At 43.4% G+C, this 24,920-nt stretch overlaps 2 protein-coding genes across 2 annotated transcripts in view; both read left to right on the top strand.

Moving 5' to 3' along the window:
* LOC102547604 (60S ribosomal protein L27a-like) overlaps positions 1-24,920 on the top strand; it is a 170,201-nt gene that overhangs the window by 2,185 nt on the left and 143,096 nt on the right. The gene's annotated exons all lie outside the window — the stretch shown is intronic.
* The window catches only part of Pex7 (peroxisomal biogenesis factor 7), a 63,986-nt gene continuing 55,306 nt past the window's right edge, over positions 16,241-24,920 (top strand). The window contains exons 1-3 of the mRNA NM_001034147.1: positions 16,241-16,404; positions 18,195-18,252; positions 19,735-19,885. Of these exons, the coding sequence (NP_001029319.1) occupies positions 16,290-16,404; positions 18,195-18,252; positions 19,735-19,885 (324 nt within the window). The 5' untranslated portion in view covers positions 16,241-16,289. The remainder of the gene's footprint in view (positions 16,405-18,194; positions 18,253-19,734; positions 19,886-24,920) is intronic.

Raw genomic sequence — 24,920 nt, 5'->3', positions numbered from 1 at the left:
ACAGAGATCCCCCGCCTCTGCCTCCTGAGCGCTGGGACTGAAAGCTGGTTCTTCCACACTGACTGCTGATCAGCCCTTCTAGAGAACCGTTTAGAACATGTGACTCTCCTCATCAAGTGAACTCTATTTCTCCCTCCCAGTTTCTCCTTCTCGGAAATCTCACTCTCAAGTGGAAGAATAAGGGCTTCTTGGGAAGGACTTGTCTTGGGCTCCCGCACAGCGGTGTCCCTGAGTTTGGTGACGTCAGAGTGCTGTTATTTCTGTCATCTACCCTTTGCCAAAGCAAAAGCAATGGGGGTAAAGCATCTAAATCAATGCCGAGCGAGCGTCTGAACCAAGGCTAACTCTCAGTTTTCTAATTTATACAGCAAAGGACAGAGTATATTCAAGTGTTATCAGCAGTTAACCAGTTGGTCATCGACTTCTTGTAAGTTTTCTGAATTTTTAGTCAGCCAATTTATCTCTCTTTGTCCCAGAAATAATTGCTTTAAGAACGGGATCCAGGGGGTTGGGGATTTAGCTCAGTGGTAGAGCACTTGCCTAGGAAGCGCAAGGCCCTGGGTTCAGTCCCCAGCTCCGGAAAAAAAAAAGAACCAAAAAAAAAAAAAAAAAAAAAAAGAACGGGATCCAGGTATAGACAAAAGCTTCATCACATCCCTTTCTTAGCTGTGCTACTAACAAAAGGGAAATTCCTTTAGCCGTGAATTTGTCAGTTCAGCTACCTAAACAAAGCATCCCGGGCTGAGTGGCGTAATGAAACAGACATTTTGTGATGTGGTGGGATTCAGTTCAGAGCACTGTGGTTCAGCCTTCATGAGAGAAGCTTCTTCTTGCAATAGATGGGATTTAACATGGAGACTCACACCTGGACAATATGGAGATAGTGGGAGACCTTGAACACTCAGTCTTTCTCTTTTTAAAGATTCATTTTTCAAAGAGTACACTGTAGCTGTTCTCAGACACACCAGAAGAGGGCATTGGATCCCATTACAGATGGTTGTGAGCCACCATGTAGTTGCTGGGACTTGAACTCAGGACCTCTGGAAGAGCAGCCAGTGCTCTTAAACACTGAGCCATCTCTCCAGCCCAAACACTCAGTATTATGTAGCATGTCTTTATCAAATCCTTCCCCTTCAGGCTCAGGGGTCTGTGCTAAAGAAGAGGCAGAGAGAGAGAGAGAGAGAGAGAGAGAGAGAGAGAGAGAGAGAGAGAGAGCCAGAGATGGTGGATGAGTTAAGGGAAACTTTGTCATCAAGATACAATCTGAACTCCAAGACTCTGTCACAGCATACACATGATTTACACAGGTTCAAACCAGACAAACACCCAGAACAGAGAAGGGGAGGTAGACACAAAGTCCTACCCCAGGGAACTATTTGCAACTGATACTTGCTGGGAAAGAGAAAATTAGTTTCCTCCAATGGAGGTTACTGAGTGTATCAATCATTCTCCAGGGCAGGCCCAGGAAGTTAGCCAACACAAAACAGAAGCCATGTCCTTTTCTCATTTCTCAAACACTTTTCTCATTTGTCTGTGGTTTTTGTCTCACTGTTCTGTTAGTTTATTTTGATTATCTCTTTAAGAGACAATGGACGGGAAATTGGGTGGACAAAGAGGCAGGGGGGTATAGGAGAAATTGGGAGAGTGGAAAGAATATGCTCAAAATGTATCCAAAATTAACAAAAACAAAATTTAATTAAGAAAAAAAAAAACCCGGGCATTTATTTTTTTCACATTTTGGGTAGATTTCCATCACAGTACCTGCAAATTTGGTTTCTGTTGTCAGGACTCCTCTGGCTTGACTGTGGTTGCCTTTGCAGTCATCTTCGCAAGCTTTTCCCTATAAGGAAAGTGAGAATTTTCTGACAACTCTTCTCTTCTAATTCGGACACCAGTCCTATCGCATATGGACTGCACTCTCACTATATCGCTGAGCTTTAATTAATGCCCTGTAGGCTCCATCTCTAGATACAACCACATGGACAAGTTAGAGCTTTCACACATGAATTTGATGTAGGGGACAGGGACAGTCTAGTCCAAACAAGTTGTGACAATGTAGCACAATGCTCTGTGCCCGGCATAATCCTGGGTTCTTTGCATCTTTGTTTTAGGAACTAATTATTAACTCCATGTCCAGATAAGGAAGCTGAAGGGGAATACTTAACCACATTGTTCTGATGACGAGTGGTTGGACCCTGCTCTTAAACCCAAATCTGCTTAAGCCAGTTCGTAGCAATATTACTTGGGGTAAAAATATGCACATATTACTTTGAGTAAATTCGGAACCTTCTGGATGGCTAAAAATATATATGATAAAAATATGGGTTGATACGGAATAATACCCAAAGGTATATTATAGTTGTTTGTAGTATACAATTTAAAAGTAATAAAAGAAAACAGGGACTAGTAAGTAAGTCTTGTTCAATTTTGACTTTCAATGTCTCCATTCTTCCTAGAGCAACTGTGGTATTTTCTTCTCAGAAACATTTTATGATTTAATTTACCAGTAGACCATACACACACACACACACACACACACACACACACACACACACACACACACACACACGCTCACTTTTTTCCCATTGGAAACCAACTTTTTAAAAGTTTGAAACAAAGTCTCACACAGCCCAGCCTGACTAACTCCCTATATAGTGAAGATAGTCACCTAGTGGGCTACAGTCAGGAGGAGGTGCTCTGTCTGCTTAGCCATACTTTGTCACAGTTTTATATAGTACTCAAGTTGATATTAGGTCGGATACAGATATTGATAGTAAGGGTTATTGAACAAAAGCTAGCCAAAGATGACTTTGGCTGTCGATGTGGAATATTCCATTGCTCTGCAAATCCTGATGATCTAGACAGCCAGCTCTGCAAGGGAGATAGATGTAAGTCTTCTTAGAATTTCCTGCCACACATTGCATTTTCTGGGGAAAGAGACAGGAAGAAAAACATTGCTATATGGTTGGTAACATAATTTGTTCCTCAAATATTTTCCATAGATTGGTTAAATCTCCAAGTTCAGAACACATGGATATAAAAAAGTTTTTTTTTAATTGGAACTCACATTTAAAGTATCTGGCATGAAAAGACTTCTCATTATTTACTGTCCAAATATTTTACCACATATGTGCATTTTTTCTTAAAGAGTACATATGCAAAAATATATAGCCTGGATATTTGGATGAATATCTCAAAAACAAATACTAATTCTTTATAAAGAAAATGAATTTAGGTCAACAAGCTTTTAATTTTTTTTGGCAGTGTTTTGTAATTCTTAAGGAGCAGCATGATTTTCAACAGTATTTGCTTTATTGATTTAGTTCCCAACATTACTTCCCCAGTGACAGGAAATGTTACCCTGTATCATGGAAACATGGGATAAAGCTTGACCACCCTCTGGTGGGCTTAGTGTGAATAAAAATATCTTTCAAGTATGGTGAATCTTCCTTATAAGAAGTCTTAAACTTATAATGAATTTTCTTAAAAAAATTGGACCATACCATCCATATTTTATTGGCAGGAAAAGACAACCCCAAATGTCCAAGTGTCTTTTGTCAAAACACAGAGTCTTCTGTTACTCAGCCATGCTTTCTCCACTATAATGTTGTCTTAATATTGGTTTTCTTACTAACATTTTTTTTTTTTGGTTCTTTTTTTCGGAGCTGGGGACCGAACCCAGGGCCTTGTGCTTCCTAGGCAAGCGCTCTACCACTGAGCTAAATCCCCAACCCCAACTTACTAACATTTTTATTCATCAAATTTGCTACAAAGAGGAGATGGCCTATGGCTTGTAAAAAGGGGAAAAATAAGAAAAGCCATTGTAATTCTCATAGACTCATGAAGACACAAAAACGTCTTTTTAATAACATTAGTAATTCAATCTTCTGTTGGTGGGAATTTCTGGAAGCACTCAGCCCTTGATAGAGAAGCTCAAAAGGACAGTTTTCTTGTGAGACAGGAAGGTAAGACCATGCCTGGGTAGGGGCAGCTTAAAAACAAACCGGCAACAGTAAAGCCGTGGCTGCAGAGGTCAGAGGAAATCTGTGGTCTTAGGGAGATGGAGAAAGGGGAATTAGTTTCATTTTTGAGCTTCTTGAGTGCTTCCTCTCTGAAAGCTAACAGAGAGGAATACCAGTCTTGGGAGAAGGTGGCACACGATATACGTCTGCATGACCTAAACCTTTCAGTTCACACTGCCATCAGAGTTTCTCTTTAATGCATCATACTTTCTAAAACTATTGTTCTCCGCTGGGTGGTGCTGGGGCATGCTTTTAATCCCAGCACTCTGGAGGCAGAGGCAGGTGGTCATCTGTGAGTTTGAGGTCAGCCTGGTCTACAGAGAGAGCTCCAGGACAACCAGGGATATGCAGAGAGAAAAACAAACAAACAAACAAACAAACAAACAAACAAACTTGTTCTGTAAGCCATTAATTTTGAAAAGTAGGGGCAAGTTGCTCTTTTACCTGTGAGTTCAAATTGCCCTTTATCTAATCAGAATAATAGTTTAGTTTGGAATCGAACTCGTGAGTGTCTGCAAACATGAGTGACAGAGGTCTTCATGTTGACACCAATTCAGGATTATGTAAGCCATCTGTGTCACCCTCACAGGGAGTGTAATTGAGGTGATATCACATGTTTTCCTGAGCGCAAAGGTCTTGGAACAAACAGGCATGAAGATGCCCCCCCATGCATGTAAACTTCCAAGATGACTCAAGCATCACATGTAGCACACTCATTGTCTAACGGAAATGAAATATCAGGGGCTGGGGACTTAGCTCAGTGGTAGAGCGCTTGCCTAGCAAGTGCAAGGCCCTGGGTTCGGTCCCCATCTTTGGAAAATAAAAAAAAAAAAAAAAGGAAATGAAATATCACTGGAATTCAGATTTTAACTTTGAGCAGTAAAGCTGATAATCAGTAACTGGAAATGAGCCCATTGCCTCTGGAGTCTATACTCACACCACATTGCCATGTGAGGAATTCTGGTCTGGTGGTATCCTCTGGTTCTAGCAGGAAGCTGTCATATAATACCCAGGGCTTCCATCGCGCATGCGAGACCCTGCATGGACTGTCTTAGCAGTCTCAGCCTGAGACTTGGGTTTTTGCTCCTGGTAGTGTGTTTGGGAGTGTGCGTGAGGGCTCGCCTTCCCAAAACAGAATCTTTGGAGCACACCATCCCTTTAGCAGGTTCAGTGTCTGCTTCCATTTTCTAAGTTCCTGACAGAGCTGAACACTTTACTCTAAATGCACTTTTATTCTCTGTGCTGAATCACTCAGAGTGGTGTGTGTGTGTGTGTGTGTGTGTGTGTGTGTGTGTGTGTGTGTGTGTATACGCATGCATGCTTAATGTGCATTTCTGTGTACAAGGCCATCCTGGTGCACACACTGAGGCCAGAGAAGGATATCAGATATCCTTCTCTGTCATGCTCCACCTTATTCCACTGAGACAGGATCAACCTAGGGCTAGACTGGTGACTAGTTAAGTACTAGTGAGCTGCCTATCTTCTACCCATATAAAGTTTCACAGGGGTATGGCTAGTTGAATGGGGCGGTGGGGAGTGAAAGGTACCCTGATTCCTGGCCGAGATAGGTCGAATCCCCGGGAGACCCTAAAAGGGACAGCAGGAACATTCCCAGTCTCCCAGAATATCAGGGCCTCGAGTAGCTGTGCCCCCAACAGACCCCTGTAGAGATGTTTGAGACAGACCAGTTACCCAGACCGCAGGTCACAGAGACTCAAGACAGATCAATCATAGAAGCAGGTCCACGCCTCCAAATATGTAGCTGAGGTCTTCCCAAGCTCTCAGGCCAAACCAATAGGAAGTACCTGCTGTCAGACACTGACCCGTCCAAAACACTGTATTTAAAGGTCGTGCTCAGAATTAAACATGTGCAGGAATTATTCCAACATTGGAGAGCTTCTGTCATAAGAGCCATTTGTTCCCAAATCACCACCAGAAGCTCCCCTTCACCCCTCAGTGGCTAGTCAGTCTTCTGCTGCTCAGCCCAAGCAGCAGTGGCAGAAAGGAGAAAAGGGGAAGGACTGGCAGCTGGGGACTCCAGAAGCTCTCCCCGTCCCTGCCTGAGTTCTCTCCCCTTCGCCTGAGCCCATGCACCTAGTCGGGCAAAAGATCTCCCTGGGAGCACACCAGGGTTCCAGAGCCCTACAAATGGTAGAATATTTGCATAGCTCGAGAAGGTCTGGGTTGATTCTTCAGCACTAAACACACAAGCCCAATTTCCATCCTTTGAGACTTTGAATAGACACGCTCCTACTGTGTCCTAAAAATCTGCTTTGTGAAAGTCAACCCCACAAGACTCCTAGGCAGTAGGGAGTAAGATTTGGGGGTTTGGCGGCTTGTCTGGTTGATAATCAAGAGGTAGCATGGTTACCATATGTCTGCCTCCATGTATTGATTATTATGTGGTTATGAATTGGTAATTGGTCAATATCCTTTAATATTACACATTAATGGAACTATATGACAATTAGCACACCTCGTTTTCCTTTGCTTTTTTCCCCCCCTTCATTCAGTTAAGTAGGCGGAACCTTTGTGGTTACTGGCTCCTGGTACTCGGAGGACTGGCACAGAAGCTGGTAGAGCCTTCAGTGAAAGCATGGATTCACAGAAATAGGAGCACTGAGCTGTCCTGGGAAGGGAGCAAGTTAGAGAGGATCATATCATGACAGTGACAGAGAAGAGGTTGGAAGGAGGTAGTCCAAAGTATGACAAGTGACAGCGATGTGGATTCGCGGAGATCTCAGGTTAGTGGGAGCCCATCACGTTGACTTCCTGTATCCAGCATGACGTGTCCATCCAAACTCACATGGGAAAGCTGTCTGAGAGACCCTTCCCCATGTGCCAGGTCCTGCTTTAGTTACTGGAGAGTGAACGCCACTCTGACCCTGCCTTTATGAACGTCACAGACACTAACTGGTCCCCCTTCGGAATGCCAAGAAGCCTCAAGCAAGGTGAGACAGAATTCTCTGAGTCCAGGGGCAGATGCTGCCTCTTGCATGCCCGGATCCCAGGGCAGTGAGGGATGCTGAAAGAGCAGACAAACACACGCTAGTTAGATGCAGACTGCTCCGCTAGAACTCTGTAGCAACAACTTAGAACCTCGGTGCATTCATTACGTACAGCACAGGAAGGGGAGTTAGTTTGTCTAACATTTACAAACACACACACTTGCACACACCATCGACATTCACAGCAAACCAGAGGAAGGCTGTGCTCACCTGCTGAGCCTCATTCTGCTAGGGCTGTGCCCAATCCCATGGGTCTGAGGAGTTGATGTTTTTGATCTGGCTGTGCCGTGCCAAACAACACACATTCCCCCAGGCTCCCCTTAGGGATAGATATTTAAATCCCCTAAAATGCAGAAATGCTCTACTTCTTTTTTTTTTATGATTACTTTATCTCTCTTTTTTTTTTTTTATTAACTTGAGTATTTCTTATATACATTTCGAGTGTTATTCCCTTTCCCGTATCCGGGCAAACATCCCCCTCCCCCCTCCCCTTCCTTATGGGTGTTCCCCTCCCAACCCTCCCCCCATTGCCGCCCTCCCCCCACCAGTCTAGTTCACTGGGGGTTCAGTATTAGCAGGACCCAGGGCTTCCCCTTCCACTGGTGCTCTTACTAGGATATTCATTGCTACCTATGAGGTCAGAGTCCAGGGTCAGTCCATGTATAGTCCTTAGGTAGTGGCTTAGTCCCTGGAAGCTCTGGTTGCTTGGCATTGTTGTACATATGGGGTCTCGAGCCCCTTCAAGCTCTTCCAGTTCTTTCTCTGATTCCTTCAACGGGGGTCCTATTCTCAGTTCAGTGGTTTGCTGCTGGCATTCGCCTCTGTATTTGCTGTATTCTGGCTGTGTCTCTCAGGAGCGATCTACATCCGGCTCCTGTCGGTCTGCACTTCTTTGCTTCATCCATCTTGTCTAATTGGGTGGCTGTATATGTATAGGCCACATGTGGGGCAGGCTCTGAATGGGTGTTCCTTCAGTCTCTGTTTTAATCTTTGCCTCTCTCTTCCCTGCCAAGGGTATTCTTGTTCCCCTTTTAAAGAAGGAGTGAAGCATTCACATTTTGATCATCCGTCTTGAGTTTCATTTGTTCTAGGCATCTAGGGTAATCCAAGCATTTGGGCTAATAGCCACTTATCAATGAGTGCATACCATGTATGTCTTTCTGTGATTGGGTTAGCTCACTCAGGATGATGTTTTCCAGTTCCAACCATTTGCCTACAAATTTCATAAGGTCGTTGTTTTTGATAGCTGAGTAATATTCCATTGTGTAGATGTACCACATTTTCTGTATCCATTCCTCTGTTGAAGGGCATCTGGGTTCTTTCCAGCTTCTGGCTATTATAAATAAGGCTGCAATGAACATAGTGGAGCACGTGTCTTTTTTATATGTTGGGGCATCTTTTGGGTATATGCCCAAGAGAGGTATAGCTGGATCCTCAGGCAGTTCAATGTCCAATTTTCTGAGGATCCTCCAGACTGATTTCCAGAATGGTTGTACCAGTTTGCAATCCCACCAACAATGGAGGAGTGTTCCTCTTTCTCCACATCCTCGCCAGCATCTGCTGTCACCTGTGTTTTTGATCTTAGCCATTCTCACTGGTGTGAGGTGAAATCTCAGGGTTGTTTTGATTTGCATTTCCCTTATGACTAAAGATGTTGAACATTTCTTTAGGTGTTTCTCAGCCATTCGGCATTCCTCAGCTGTGAATTCTTTGTTTAGCTCTGAACCCCATTTTTTAATAGGGTTATTTGTTTCCCTGCGGTCTAACTTCTTGAGTTCTTTGTATATTTTGGATATAAGGCCTCTATCTGTTGTAGGATTGGTAAAGATCTTTTCCCAATCTGTTGGTTGCCGTTTTGTCCTAACCACAGTGTCCTTTGCCTTACAGAAGCTTTGCAGTTTTATGAGATCCCATTTGTCGATTCTTGATCTTAGAGCATAAGCCATTGGTGTTTTGTTCAGGAAATTTTTTCCAGTGCCCATGTGTTCCAGATGCTTCCCTAGTTTTTCTTCTATTAGTTTGAGTGTGTCTGGTTTGATGTGGAGGTCCTTGATCCACTTGGACTTAAGCTTTGTACAGGGTGATAAGGATGGATCGATCTGCATTCTTCTACATGTTGCCCTCCAGTTGAACCAGCACCATTTGCTGAAAATGCTATCTTTTTTCCATTGGATGGTTTTGGCTCCTTTGTCAAAAATCAAGTGACCATAGGTGTGTGGGTTCATTTCTGGGTCTTCAATTCTATTCCATTGGTCTATCTGTCTGTCTCTGTACCAATACCATGCCGTTTTTATCACTATTGCTCTGTAATACTGCTTGAGTTCAGGGATAGTGATTCCCCCTGAAGTCCTTTTATTGTTGAGGATAGCTTTAGCTATCCTGGGTTTTTTGTTATTCCAGATGAATTTGCAAATTGTTCTGTCTAACTCTTTGAAGGATTGGATTGGTATTTTGATGGGGATTGCATTGAATCTGTAGATTGCTTTTGGTAAAATGGCCATTTTTACTATATTAATCCTGCCAATCCATGAGCATGGGAGATCTTTCCATCTTCTGAGGTCTTCTTCAATTTCCTTCTTCAGTGTCTTGAAGTTCTTATTGTACAGATCTTTTACTTGCTTTGTTAAAGTCACACCAAGGTACTTTATATTATTTGGGTCTATTATGAAGGGTGTCGTTTCCCTAATTTCTTTCTCGGCTTGTTTCTCTTTTGTATAGAGGAAGGCAACTGATTTATTTGAGTTAATTTTATACCCAGCCACTTTGCTGAAGTTGTTTATCAGCTTTAGTAGTTCTCTGGTGGAACTTTTGGGATCACTTAAATATACTATCATGTCATCTGCAAATAGTGATATTTTGACTTCTTCTTTTCCGATCTGTATCCCCTTGACCTCCTTTTGTTGTCTGATTGCTCTGGCTAGAACTTCAAGAACTATATTGAATAAGTAGGGAGAGAGTGGGCAGCCTTGTCTAGTCCCTGATTTTAGTGGGATTGCTTCAAGTTTCTCTCCATTTAGTTTAATGTTAGCAACTGGTTTGCTGTATATGGCTTTTACTATGTTCAGGTATGGGCCTTGAATTCCTATTCTTTCCAGGACTTTTATCATGAAGGGGTGTTGAATTTTGTCAAATGCTTTCTCAGCGTCTAATGAAATGATCATGTGGTTTTGTTCTTTCAGTTTGTTTATATAATGGATCACGTTGATGGTTTTCCGTATATTAAACCATCCCTGCATGCCTGGGATGAAGCCTACTTGGTCATGGTGGATGATTGTTTTGATGTGCTCTTGGATTCAGTTTCCCAGAATTTTGTTGAGTATTTTTGCGTCGATATTCATAAGGGAAATTGGTCTGAAGTTCTCTTTCTTTGTTGTGTCTTTGTGTGGTTTAGGTATAAGAGTAATTGTGGCTTCGTAGAAGGTATTCGGTAGTGATCCATCTGTTTCAATTTTGTGGAATAGTTTGGATAATATTGGTATGAGGTCTTCTATGAAGGTTTGATAGAATTCTGCACTAAACCCGTCTGGACCTGGGCTCTTTTTGGTTGGGAGACCTTTAATGACTGCTTCTATTTCCTTAGGAGTTATGGGGTTGTTTAACTGGTTTATCTGTTCCTGATTTAACTTCGGTACCTGGTATCTGTCTAGGAAATTGTCCATTTCCTGAAGATTTTCAAGTTTTGTTGAATGTAGGTTTTTATAGTAAGATCTGATGATTTTTTGAATTTCCTCTGAATCTGTTGTTATGTCTCCCTTTTCATTTCTGATTTTGTTAATTTGGACGCACTCTCTGTGTCCTCTCGTTAGTCTGGCTAAGGGTTTATCTATCTTGTTGATTTTCTCAAAGAACCAACTTTTGGTTCTGTTGATTCTTTCTATGGTCCTTTTTGTTTCTACTTGGTTGATTTCAGCTCTGAGTTGGATTATTTCCTGCCTTCTACTCCTCCTGGGTGCATTTGCTTCTTTTTGTTCTAGAGCTTTTAGGTGTGCTGTCAAGCTGCTGACATATGCTCTTTCCTGTTTCTTTCTGCAGGCACTCAGCGCTATGAGTTTTCCTCTTAGCACAGCTTTCATTGTGTCCCATAAGTTTGGGTATGTTGTACCTTCATTTTCATTAAATTCTAAAAAGTTTTTAATTTCTTTCTTTATTTCTTCCTTGACCAGGTTATCATTGAGTAGAGCATTGTTCAATTTCCAAGTATATGTGGGCATTCTTCCTTGATTGTTATTGAAGACCAGTTTTAGGCCGTGCTGGTCCGATAGCACGCATGGGATTATTTCTATCTTTCTGTACCTGTTGAGGCCCGTTTTTTGACCAATTATATGGTCAATTTTGGAGAAAGTACCATGAGGAGCTGAGAAGAAGGTATATCCTTTTGCTTTAGGATAGAATGTTCTATAAATATCCGTTAAGTCCATTTGGCTCATGACTTCTCTTAGTCTGTCTACGTCTCTGTTTAATTTCTGTTTCCATGATCTGTCCATTGATGAGAGTGGGGTGTTGAAATCTCCCACTATTATTGTGTGAGGTGCAATGTGTGTTTTGAGCTTTAGTAAGGTTTCTTTTACGTATGTAGGTGCCCTTGTATTTGGGGCATAGATATTTAGGATTGAGAGTTCATCTTGGTGGATTTTTCCTTTGATGAATATGAAGTGTCCTTCCTTATCTTTTTTGATGACTTTTAGTTGAAAATTGATTTTATTTGATATTAGAATGTCTACTCCAGCTTGCTTCTTCTGACCATTTGCTTGGAAAATTGTTTTCCAGCCTTTCACTCTGAGGTAATGTCTGTCTTTGTCTCTGAGGTGTGTTTCCTGAAGGCAGCAGAATGCAGGCTCCTCGTTGCGTATCCAGTTTGTTAATCTATGTCTCTTTATTGGGGGGTTGAGGCCATTGATGTTGAGAGATATTAAGGAATAGTGATTATTGTTTCCCTTTATATTCATATTTGGATGTGAGGTTATGTTTGTGTGCTTTCATTCTCTTTGTTTTGTTGCCAAGACGATTAGTTTCTTGCTTCTTCTAGGGTATAGCTTGCCTCCTTATGTTGGGCTTTACCATTTATTATCCTTTGTAGTGCTGGATTTGTAGAAAGATATTGTGTAAATTTGCTTTTGTCATGGAATATCTTGGTTTCTCCATCTATGTTAATTGAGAGTTTTGCAGGATACAGTAACCTGGGCTGGCATTTGTGTTCTCTTAGGGTCTGTATGACATCAGTCCAGGATCTTCTGGCCTTCATAGTTTCTGGCGAGAAGTCTGGTGTGATTCTGATAGGTCTGCCTTTATATGTTACTTGACCTTTTTCCCTTACTGCTTTTAATATTCTTTCTTTATTTTGTGCGTTTGGTGTTTTGACTATTATGTGACGGGAGGTGTTTCTTTTCTGGTCCAATCTATTTGGAGTTCTGTAGGCTTCTTGTATGCCTATGGGTATCTCTTTTTTTAGGTTAGGGAAGTTTTCTTCTATGATTTTGTTGAAGATATTTACTGGTCCTTTGAGCTGGGAGTCTTTACTCTCTTCTATACCTATTATCCTTAGGTTTGATCTTCTCATTGAGTCCTGGATTTCCTGTATATTTTGGACCAGTAGCTTTTTCCGCTTTACATTATCTTTGACAGTTGAGTCAATGATTTCTATGGAATCTTCTGCTCCTGAGATTCTCTCTTCCATCTCTTGAATTCTGTTGGTGAGGCTTGTATCTACAGCTCCTTGTCTCTTCTTTTGGTTTTCTATATCCAGGGTTGTTTCCATGTGTTCTTTCTTGATTGCTTCTATTTCCATTTTTAATTCCTTCAGCTGTTTGATTGTGTTTTCCTGGAATTCTTTCAGGGATTTTTGCGATTCTTTCAGGGATTTTTGCGATTCCTCTCTGTAGGCTTCTACTTGTTTATTAATGTTTTCCTGTGTTTCCCTAAGGGAGTTCTTCACGTCTTTCTTGAAGTCCTCCAGCATCATGATCAAATATGATTTTGAAACTAGATCTTGCTTTTCTGGTGTGTTTGGATATTCCATGTTTGTTTTGGTGGGAGAATTGGGCTCCGATGATGCCATGTAGTCTTGGTTTCTGTTACTTGGGTTCCTGGGCTTGCCTCTCGCCATCAGATTATCTCTAGTGTTTCTTTGTTCTGCTATTTCTGACAGTGGCTAGACTGTCCTATAAGCCTGTGTGTCAGGAGTGCTGTAGACCTGTTTTCCTCTCTTTCAGTCAGTTATTGGGACAGAGTGTTCTGCTTTCGGGCGTGTAGTTTTTCCTCGCTACAGGTCTTCAGCTGTTCCTGTGGGCCTGTGTCTTGAGTTCACCAGGCAGCTTTCTTGCAGCAGAAAAGTTGGTCTTACCTGTGGTCCCGAGGCTCAAGTTCGCTAGTGGGGTGCTGCCCACGGGCTCTCTGCAGCGGCAGCAACCAGGAAGACCTGTGCCGCCCCTTTCGGGGGCTTCAGTGCACCAGGGTTCCAGATGGCCTTTGGTGTTTTCCTCTGGCGTCCGAGATGTGTGCGCAGAGAGCAGTCTCTTCTGGTTTCCCAGGCTTGTCTGCCTCTCTGAAGGTTTAGCTCTCCCTCCCACGGGATTTGGGTGCAGAGAACTGTTTATCCGGTCTGTTTCCTTCAGGTTCTGGCGGTGTCTCAGGCAGGGGTCCTGCCGCTCCTGGGCCCTCCCCCACGGGAGCCCAGAGGCCTTATACAGTTTCCTCTTGGGCCAGGGATGTGGGCAGGGGTGGGCAGTGTTGGTGGTCTCCTCCGCTCTGCAGCCTCAGGAGTGCCCACCTGACCAGGCGGTGAGGTCTCTTTTCAATGCTCTACTTCTTAAACATCTGAGTTTATGATAGCCAATCCTTGCCTGCCGTTATTGGAATAATTTCCATATTTTGCCTAGTCTGCAGTTAGTACTGCTATGGACAGAGATACCAGGCGCCTAAACAATGCTTACACAGCTGTAAGAACTCTGCTGTGCCACTGCCTAACGCAGATCTACTTACTAAGGATCTAAATCTACGTCAGAAGATAGTGTGTGAGTCCTCCCAGCGTGAGGTATATATCTTGTTGGTTGTTCTGTTTGTGGAGACAGGGTTTCTGTCTATACTCCTGGTTGTCCCCAGGACAGCCACTCTGTAGAGTGGGCTAGCCTCAAACTCAGAGGTCCACCTACCTCTGTCTCCAAAATTCTGGGCTTAAAGGCATTCTTTCACCATGCCTGACTTGAGCAGTATTTTCTTTTCTTCTTCTTTTTTTTTGTTTTTTTTTTTTTTTGTTTTTTTTCCGAGCTGGGGACCGAACCCAGGGCCTTGCGCTTGCTAGGCAAACGCTCTACCACTGAGCTAAATCCCCAACCCCTTCTTTTTTTTTTTCTAAACAAAGGAATTTATTTTATGTGATGTGAATATATATGAGTACACTATAGCTGTCTTCTGACACACCAGAAGAGGGCATTGGATTCCATTACAGATGGTTGTGAGCCACCATGTGGTTGCTGGGAATTGAACTCAGGACCTCTGGAAAAGCAGTCAATGCTCTTAACTGCTGAGCCATCTCTCTAGGTCCTGAGCAGTATTCTTGAACCAAGTAATAAATTAGTCTGTAGTCCCCATCATGTGCATCACTCTCACCTTCCACAGCTTCTCCATTGCCGTCTTTCCGCATGGCCGTGTTTCCCCAACTTCTGCCTTTATCTGCCTTCTCTTATCAAACCATTCTCTTCCTAAATAAAAATCATTCCCGTGGCTTAACTATTATCTACATGCAAATAAGAAGGCTTGCCTGGGCTCCGTTCTGCTGTACTCAATACCACACACAGTACGCACTCAACACATTAAACTGGAGATTTTGCTGTCCCAAATTTGTCTCCTCCCCGTTGTCCTTATTTCAACAAACAATTCCTGAGTCTATATAAGCACTCTACTAAGAGTTGGAAACGATTTAAACCTTTTGTCTTCATTTGACCCTTAATTTCACCCTCTCCACACCTTACCATAATTCTCAATAAAACACTACGACTGGGTCATGGTGTCTTTTGCTTGAGTTGTTGCTAAAGTCTCTTAACTGGTACTCCATTGCCAATCTCTAGTCTCCAGTTAGTGTTTCTTGAGAATGGTAACTCACTTAAGGATCCATATCTGAAAACTTATACAGTTCTCTACTATTTAAACTGCACCACAGTTCCTCTGGCATGGTGTACAATACAAAACTTCATGTTGGAGCATTTGACTTCCTCTAATCAGGTGAAATCTACCCAAAATGCTCTTTCCTATCAGGCTAGACTGAATTCTGGTGGCTACCATCCCTTATGGTTTTAGCTTTCCTGGGTTCTTCACCCTTCACCTGATCCCACAATGGCTTCCAACTTTTATTTAAAGAACATCCGTTTGTATGAATTCACCCTAGATTATCTCCTTTCTAAAGCTTTCCCTACCACTCCACCCTTAAAGACACCATGCATATTTATCATAGCATCAATAGCATTTTGGTTACACTTAACAGCTTTCATGACTTGTAATCGCTTGAGCTCAACCATGTTCCCCAGTGGGGATTTTGAATGCAAAAGTCTAGTGCCATGCTTGGTATATGAGGTTTAATGATTAATAACAATCTCTTTCACTAGTCATTGTTTGGTTTGGCAAACTGCACAATCATCTACCTCACTGCATATGTTTGGCAACTGTTTGAACGAATTAATGAGCCTGACTTTTCCTTAATTACCGGACTATATCTTCACAGAGAGACTATTTAACACCTATAGACAGCTAATTGCACAAGATAATAGTCCTATCTTTTAACTTCATTGTTGTCTGATTCAAATTACCTTGGGGCAACACAGCACTCCATTCGTTGCCTCTGGACTCACTGACTGCTTTTTGAGTTTGTTGTGGCTTTTATTTCGTAATCATCAGGAAAATGCCAGAACAGCAAATTGTTGAAAGTTCAAGCAATTAAAAACACAAGGTGCCCCGCTATGGAGGCTGCCACGAAACGTGGACAACTCTCAGAAGTGACCCCTAACTGATATCTTTTCTCTTAAATCTAGAACAATCTCTGGAAGACCAGTTGCAAATCGCTGGGGTTTTTGCCCAAAAGAAAAATGGTCTTCCCGGAGTCCTCTTCCTTTTCTATGTGGACCAATCAAAATCTAGGATTCCGCGGGTCGGCGTCGTCACTTCCGCCCGGCCTTCCCTAAGTTCTCTCAGGGAACCTCGGCCGTGCACTTCTTCCTCGAGATTGTTTCCGCGCCCGGGTGGGGAGGCCGAGTGGCGACGGGCGGGCGGGATGAGCGCGGCGCGGACGCTGCGGGTGCCGGGTCGCCACGGCTATGCGGTCGAGTTCTCTCCGTACCTGCCGGGCCGCCTGGCCTGTGCCGCTGCGCAGCATTACGGCATCGCGGGTGAGCGCGGGCCGCGCCTCCGGGGCGGGCATAGGACACGCTGCTGAGCGCGTGTTGCCGCTCGCCACCGCCAGGGGGAGACAGAGCTCGGCCCTCCCTCCTTGGTCCCCCTTTCTGCATAGTTGGCCTTTGAAGCCCAAGGGAAGTCTGTAGCTTATCCTTTCCCTTCTGTAAGAAGGATGCACTTCTCAGCACATGCAAGATGGAGTTAACAGATCACGAGTTCAAAGCCATCCTCAACTGAAACGTAGAGCGACGCGGGCCCTTTCTTGAAAAAGAAAAAAAAAAAAAAAAAAAAAAGAAAGTTCTGTGCTCGCTTTTTGTTGTCTCATTGAAAATGGATAAATGCGCAGAGATGTCTATGTGCTCAAGCCATTTATTTTAACTTATACCCCATCTCTTGTTTACGCGCAGGAGAAGTGTGTGGCGAGCCATTGCATAATGTCAGCGAACTGTAGTATTTTTGTTCACTGCAGGAAAAAAATATGATTTCTGAAAAATAACTTATTTCCTTATAGTTTTGACCATGAGTGCTTAGTGCTTGCATGGTTGGATTTTCAGTTCTTGATCACTAGTTAGGAGGAAGACTTACGTCTTTTATAAAGGTTTCTTATAAGAAGTTGAAATATTTAGGAATTGTTTTCTATAGTGTGTGTGTCTGTGTCTGAGTTTTTTCCTTATATGTATGTCTGTGAACCATGGCATACCTGGTACCTGCTAAGGTCAGTAGAGGATGTTTAAAGAGGGTGTTGGATCCATTACTGATGGTTGTCAGCCATCAAGTGGCTGCTGGGACTAGAAGCTAGGTCTTCTGCACTTGTGAGGGATCTGCCATTTCTCTGCCCCCAGAGCTGATTTTCTTTTTCATCAGTTATGTTTAAGTGGATGATCTTTACCACTTTACACACCTCACTGATCACAGAAACTCAAAGCATAGTTCTGTTCAGACTCTAGTGACAGTTGAGTGTGAGTGTGAGCTTATAGTCACCTTACCTTGTAAAATTCAAGCACAGATTCACTTGGATCAGATGTTGATAGAATATGGGATGGGGGGGTGGAAAGACAGTAGTCTTTGAGCAAAAATAATTGCTTGCCAGTAGTAATTAACTGAAATGAGTACTGTCTCCAACACCTGACTGAAGAGTGTATGGTATTTCCACACATACTTTGTCTTAAAATGCTGTAATCAATGTGTTTTACATGTATCAGGAAGGCAGGATCACAGTCTTGGGAGTTTGTAAGCATGAGCCTTCCTTATCTTCCGTTATTAGAGGTGTTAGCTTCAACTTGACGGGTTTGTGTGCCTCCAGCCTGGCCTGGTTTTAGTTGTTACTTTGATGCGTTTCCCCAGACTGGTGTTACATCCCAGTCAGGCCAGATGTAAGGTGGATGTTTAGTGACTGAAGCATACTATGTAACTTTTTTTTTTCTTTTCTTTTTTTCGGAGCTGGGGACCGAACCCAGGGCCTTGCAAGCGCTCTACCACTGAGCCAAATCCCCAACCCCTACTAACTACTAACTACCCCCTACTTGCCTAGTAAGCGCAAGGCCCTGGGTTCAGTTCTCAGCTCCGGGAAAAAAAAAAAAAAGAAAAGAAAAGAAAAAAAAGAAAAAAAAAAACTTCTGACCATGTAACTTTTAATCCTTTCGTGTATATACAGTTATGGTTAATTTCCGGGAAGTTTGGGGTAGTTAAAGCTGGTCCACAGAATTAACACATCGTCCTAGATGTCTCCCAGAAGGTTCAACAACAGGACTTAGGGTTTTGTTTTGTTGTATTTTTCTTCTAGGCTGTGGAACCCTATTGGTATTGGATCAAAATGAATCTGGACTCCAGATTTTTAGAAGGTAAGGTGACTGACTTTTCTGTTGCTGTGATAGGACACTATAATTAAGGCAACTTATAAAAGAAAGAGTTTAATTTAGGCTTACGGTCTTAAAGAGTCAGAGAATAATGGCAGAGCAAGGTCCTGGCAACAGGAACAGCTGAGAATTCACGTTCTGAGCCACAGATGGGGGGCAGAGAGATGCACTCTGGGAATGGGGAAAGTGTTTTGAAGTCCCATAGCCTGCCCCCGATGGCACACTTCTTCCAGCAATACCACATCTCCTAATCATACATATCCTCTCAATCAGAGTCTTAAGGCTGTTACAGTTTGAATATTTGGAACTAATAGGTTTTTAATTTATGACGTAAAATAAACTTTTGCGTTGACATACTGTGACATAATTATTTTTGCGAATTGTGATTATGCCACGCTCTCGAGCTTACTAGTGCCCGCTTACAAACTGTATATTTTAAACTTAAATCAGTGGGCTCACTGGCGTCCTTTGTGACACTGCCGCTCTTCTGTGTCTGAATATAACTGAGCTTTACTTAGGCAAGAGCTACCGCTCATCTCGTGGCCTGGCCGTGTTTCTGTTGATTGGTGGACGCATGGCACTTCTATCGGGATTAATCAAAGGCAGAGAGAAGAGATTCTGTTAGAAAGCCACCACCCGCTCACAGCTCAGATGAAAGGTTTGTACAATGAGTATCATACAGCTCAGATGAAAGGTTTATGGGAGTATTTGATATTATTGGTGTCCGTATTTTGAAAGGTCGACTAGTGCATGCCGTGAGTGAGAGGCACATTACAATGGGCAGCAGTGACTGCTGGTACACCTTCAGTGATACCATGGTCACATTAGTGCTTGGAGACCTCCTTTTAGTTCAGCTTTCGTGTTCTCTGCCTGCACTTCCTGGGCTGTGCTTCCAGGCCTCTGTGGAGTTCCTGCTCTACTTATCTCTTATAGTTTTGTGTCGACGCCTGCATCCTCAGGACACTGAGAACCGGGCGTAGACTTGCGAGATTTAAGAAGAAACACATACCCGGGTCATTCGTGTTAAAAGAATGCCGTCTGGGTTTTACTGAGATCTCCTTATATACCAGAGGCAAAAGCCATGGAAAAACAACAAGGCAGGTGAAAATCCCCAACTAGGAAAACAGGAAAAGTCTGTGTGGTGGAAAGTCCCGGCCACAATCAGGGGCATAAACAACTTCTTAACAACAAGCTGGAAGGCTAGCGGGGGAGAAGGGTGCCATGGAAAGTCCAGGCCCCAAATCAGGGGCTGAGAGCTGCCAAGGGTGTAAGCAACTTGCCATAGCAGGCTGAAAGGCTCAGCGAGGGGGAAGGGAAACACCCCAAGGTAGGGCCCAACAGTTTTGCAGATCGTCCGAGGTAATGTGTGTTAAATATGTGAAAAACTAAGGAAAAACCCGGGAACTATCAAATTAAGATTGTTCCGTCGTTTTCTGATCTGCGCGTGTATGCTCTTTTCCGGTGTAGCTTTGACTGGAACGACGGCTTATTTGACGTTACCTGGAGTGAAAACAATGAACACGTCCTTGTCACCTGTAGCGGTGACGGCTCACTGCAGCTCTGGGACACTGCCAAAGCCACAGGGCCTCTCCAGGTCTATAAAGAGCACACTCAGGAGGTATGATGGGAATCTCCAAGACAAGTTCTCTGCTTGAAATCTCTTTGGGATGAGCACAGAGAAGTGCTTTCAGGGGACAGGGTTAAGCTCCACCGTTCATAGCAGATGTCACTTATTATTCTGTTATTCAAACATAAAGTACTTCTTAGCCTGAGACAAGAAAAGAAAAGGTCAGGCTTCTCATTAGGCAATAACAGTGCCTCTAGCAGGCACTGCGGCATCATTTCCTCCAGAGGGCCACAGCTTTCATTATGCCCTGTGAACACGCCTACACACACACACACACACACACACACACACACACACACACACACACACACACACAGTGCCTGAAGAAAGGGCTGTTCACAGACTCTCGTGATTGTCCTTAGGCTTCAGTAAGACTCAGTATATTCCAACAACACCATCGAGTACCAGCCAGGAGGCTGGGTTCACTAAGAGACAATCAAGCCTTATTGTTTTTTCATTGGTGTATGTGACTGTGCGTGCACACATGCACGAGAGTGAGCCCAGACACCCATGCAAGCTGGAGGCACCGGGTTTCCCCAGAGAACTAGAGTCATAGGCATTTGCAAGCTGCCTGGCGTGGGCGCTGGGAACTGAGCTTGGGTGTTCAGCAGTCTGTGCTCTTACCTGTGAGCCATTGCTTCAGCCCCCTAAAGCAAATCTGAACGTAAATCTACATAATGGCTTTGTGTCGTTTGGACTCCGCGTGTGTGTGTGTGTATGTGTATGAGTGTGTGTGTGTATGTGTGTGAGTGTGTGTGTGATATGAAGTGTGTGTGTGAGTGTGTGTGTTTGTGTGTGTATGTGAGAGTGTGTGTGATATGAGTGTGTGTGAGTGTGTGTGTATGAGTGCACGCGCGTGTGTGTGTGTTTGTGTGTGAGAGTGTGTGTGATATGAGTGTGTGTGAGTGTGTGTATGAGTGCACGCCTGTGTGTGTTTGTGTGTGTATGTGAGAGTGTGTGTGATATGAGTGTGTGTGAGTGTGTGTGTATGAGTGCACGCGTGTGTGTGTTTGTGTGTGTATGTGAGAGTGTGTGTGATATGAGTGTGTGTGTGAGTGTGTGTGTATGAGTGCACGCGTGTGTGTGTTTGTGTGTGTATGTGAGAGTGTGTGTGATATGAGTGTGTGTGTGAGATATGAGTATTGTGTGAGTGTGTGTGTGTTTGTGTGTGTGTATGTGAGTGTGTGTGTATAAGTGTGTGTGTGTAAGTGTGTGTGTATTAATGCGCGCGCGTGTGTGTGTATGTGTGTGTGTATGAGAGAGAGTGTGTGTATGTATGAGAGAGAGAGAGAGAGAGTGTGTGTGTGTGTGTAGGTGTGTGTGTGTGTGTGTGTGTAGGTGGGGTGTGTGTGTGTGTAGGTGGGGTGTGTGTGTATTAATGCGCGCGTGCGCGCGTGTGTGTGTATGAGAGAGAGTGTGTGTATGTATGAGAGAGAGAGTGTGTGTATGTGTGTGTGTGTGTATGAGAGAGAGAGTGTGTGTATGTATGAGAGAGAGAGAGAGAGTGTGTGTGTGTGTGAGAGAGAGAGTGTGTGTATGTATGAGAGAGAGAGAGAGAGAGAGTGTGTGTGTGTGTGTGTGTGTGTGTGTGTGTGTGTATGTGTGTGTGTGAGAGAGAGATATGAGGCACAGAAACTGGTTTATACTTTGGAAGTACCAAAATGCGTGTCTGAGCTCTAAGGAATGTGATGAAGACATTCTCTCTTGGTTTTTAACTTTAGCATAGAGCCATCAAAGGAAGACTTGCAAATATGCTTTCAAGCCTTACCTACCCTCATGCCCGCCTCCCCTTAGGCTTTAACAAGTGTTTATTACGTGCTAAATCATTACTGTTTTGTGGAAAAAAAAACTGAGTTATGTGAGCATCTTAGATAACATTGTATAGTTAAAACTATTTTTAAAATTGCAACCCCATAAAAACAATGCCAACCAACCAGAGCTTCCAGGGACTAAGCCACTACCGAAAGACTATACATGGACTGACCCAGGGCTCCAACCTCATAGGTAGCAATGAATAGCCTTGTTGGGGCACCAGTGGAAGGGGAAGCCCTTGGTCCTGCCAAGGATGGGCCCCCAGTGCAGGGGAATATGGGGGGGCAGCAAGGGGGATGTATGGGGGGGATACCCATATGGAGAAGGGGGAAGGGGGAAGGGAAGGGATGGGGACTTATGGACAGGAAACTGGGAAGGGGAATAACATTTGAAATGTAAGTAAAGAAATATATCTAATAAAAATTAAAAAAAAAAAGCTCAGTAGTTCTATAATTAGTTCTAAAATAAGATTACCTTCTTGTGTTGGGACTGCTCCTCATATAATATGGTTATAAATTACCATGTTTGGGGAAAAAAATCGCTGGGTAACGGCAACTTTGGTAAAGAGGAACTTAGGGTGTTTAATGAAGGAATGAATTCCTTAAGAGCAGCAAGTCCAAAATTCAGATGTGGCAGCCCATCATTCTTGCTGACTGTTGTAATTCCTATGATGTAGGGGCTCTTATAGACCAGGCTGGCCTGGGGAATCACAGTGTAACTGAAGTGAACTTGAGCTAGTGGCTCTCCTGCTTCAGTGTCCCAAGTGCTAGGATGACAGGCGTGAACTAGCAGGCCGTATTTTATATTACATTATATAAAAGCTTACTTTTGCTTTTTCTTACACAATTTGTGTTACAAATAATTTTTTTAACCTTCTTTCTTTAAAACTATCCTTTCCTCTCAACGTTTTTTCTTAAAATTGTGTTGCCTTTCGTTGGTTCTTTGTGTAAGTGAGGATGATGGTGAGCCCATCCTAAGGTAAGAACCAGTGACAGGAAGCAATGGGCTGCTTCAATGTTTCCTGTGAGCTACTCCGTCATCTGTTCTAGAGTAATAGTCCGGAGCTGTCGGCTTCCCAGCCATGCACATTTATTTGTAATAATCACAGGGCATGGGATTCACAGCTGTATGCATTTGTTTAGAACAGTCACGAGCCTTTGGATTCACATATCTATCTATCTGTAATAGTCGTGAGCCATTGGATTGGTAGATATGTGTTTGTTTTTAACATGTGCTAAAGCAGCCATGTAATTAATGCACAGACCATTTTCCTATACCTAGTGGTCTCTCTCTATTCTCTAGGAAGTTCTGTTTGGAATGTCCCTGATGGATGATCTTTATGGGTTTTTCTATTTCTGGAATTAATTTGTTTGACTTTTAGATTGTACTAATCATGGTCAGAAAAATGGCTTCTCTTGGGCTCAAGTCTGCTTTCTGTAGCAACAAACTCTTGTTCACACATCATTCTCTGAAGCTTTGAGGATGGGCTGTGTTGAAGACATTTTGTACTATTCTAGATTGTTTATTTCTCAAACATAATTTTTTAATATTGTTTTATTTGGATTGTATTTGTGGGGGGTCATGCATGTGTTATACATGTGCACCTATGTTTTCGAGTGTGTATGGGGCAGTGTGTATGTTGTGTGCTTGAGTGTGTGTTCAGAGGCCAAAGGGGATGCAGCTTGTCCTTTTCTGTCAGGCTTCCCTTATTTCTTTGAGATGAATTGTCTCACTGAACTCAGAGCTAGCCCAGCAGCCAGGAAGCTCCTATGATCCTCCTGCCTCTGTTCCGGACACCATCAGTGTTATAGATGTGCAGTAATACCTGGCCTCTTCCTGTGGATACCGGGCTTCAGAACTCGTATTTTCGTGCTTGTGCAGAAAGCAGTCTTACTCGCTGAGCCTCTCTCTAGACTCCCCAAAGGTAACTTTTGGTAAACATTTGTGTCAGGATGCTTTGGCAGTTAGCTAAGAGTGACTCTAACAGATTTCTTGCTTGATTGCTCTTGTTGTTGCTGTTGTCTTACTGATAAGCTTGTTCGTGGGAAGTAACCGCCTTTTACATGTTTGTTTCCGTGCATCCTCATGTATTGATCCTGACTTCTTAGTGCGGGCTGCTATTCTGTGATTAGTCCAAGAATATGTGGTAACCCAAGAACGCTCAGGGGGTGCCTACAAAGCATACAGGTTGAGCAGCTCGTCGATAACTGAGGTGTGTCCAAGTTCTAGAAGCTGAAGTCCAAGGTCAGAGTGCCACAGGGTCAGGTCCCACTGGTGGCTGTAGACTGTGATCCTGTTGTATCATCATAGGATGTCAGAGTGCCACAGGGTCAGATCCCGCCGTCCTCTGGCTGTAGACTGTGATCCTGTTGTATCATCACAGGATGGAAAGAAGACAAAGAATCCCTAGTGTTGTTTGATTGTCTGATGTAATCTGTTCTGTAGCTTTGTAGACCAGGCTGGCTTGAAACGCACCATGAGGCACAGGCTGGCAGTCTTCCTGACTGTTTCTCAAGCATTACAGTCATGAGCCACCGTGCCTGGAGGGATTCCTTTTATGAGGACACCCACCCCATTCATGAGAACTCCACCTTTCTTAGCTAGTCACCTTCTCAAGGACCCACTCCTTCCCATCAGATTGGTGGGTGTGATTTCAGCACAGGAGTTTAGAGTATCGAGGGACAAGGAGATGGGGGTCCATTGCGCATTCCAAGTACTGGGGAAACAGGATAATTTCAGGTCAGGAACTAATGCATATTTGTTGAATACATTTGTAACTGGGTAAGCACAGACAGTTCTATGTGTTCAGGAAAGCACAATACAAAGGAAAAGGACAAGCCATGGGCCATCTTCTCCTGCACGGCTTACATGGGGATGCATGGCATGGCTTTAGGTAACCGTGGGCCTAGTTCATACCTTGTATGCAAAGGAGCTTTGGATAAATGACTGGTTTCTCCCTAAGCCCCAGTCTCTTCATTTCTAAGTTGAGTATACTGGCGTAGTTTAGGTCAGGATCCTTAAGGGTGCTTCAGCTCCGGCTAACATTGAGTACGAGCTGTGTGTACCTTCAGAGTGAGACTAGGAAATAAAACTCTGAATTTCTCCAGGTACTTGATTTCTTATTTCCAACCTGAACTTTAAAAACTAGTGTACAGGTCATGGGTTTCCATATGGGGTTTTTATACAGGTTTCAATGCATCCCCATTTCCCCATT

This window comes from Rattus norvegicus, chromosome 1, assembly GCF_036323735.1.
Source record: "Rattus norvegicus strain BN/NHsdMcwi chromosome 1, GRCr8, whole genome shotgun sequence".
In the NCBI taxonomy this organism is placed as follows: Eukaryota; Metazoa; Chordata; class Mammalia; order Rodentia; family Muridae; genus Rattus; species Rattus norvegicus.
Note: the sequence above shows the minus strand (reverse complement) of the source record. Positions and strands in the feature narration are given on the sequence as shown.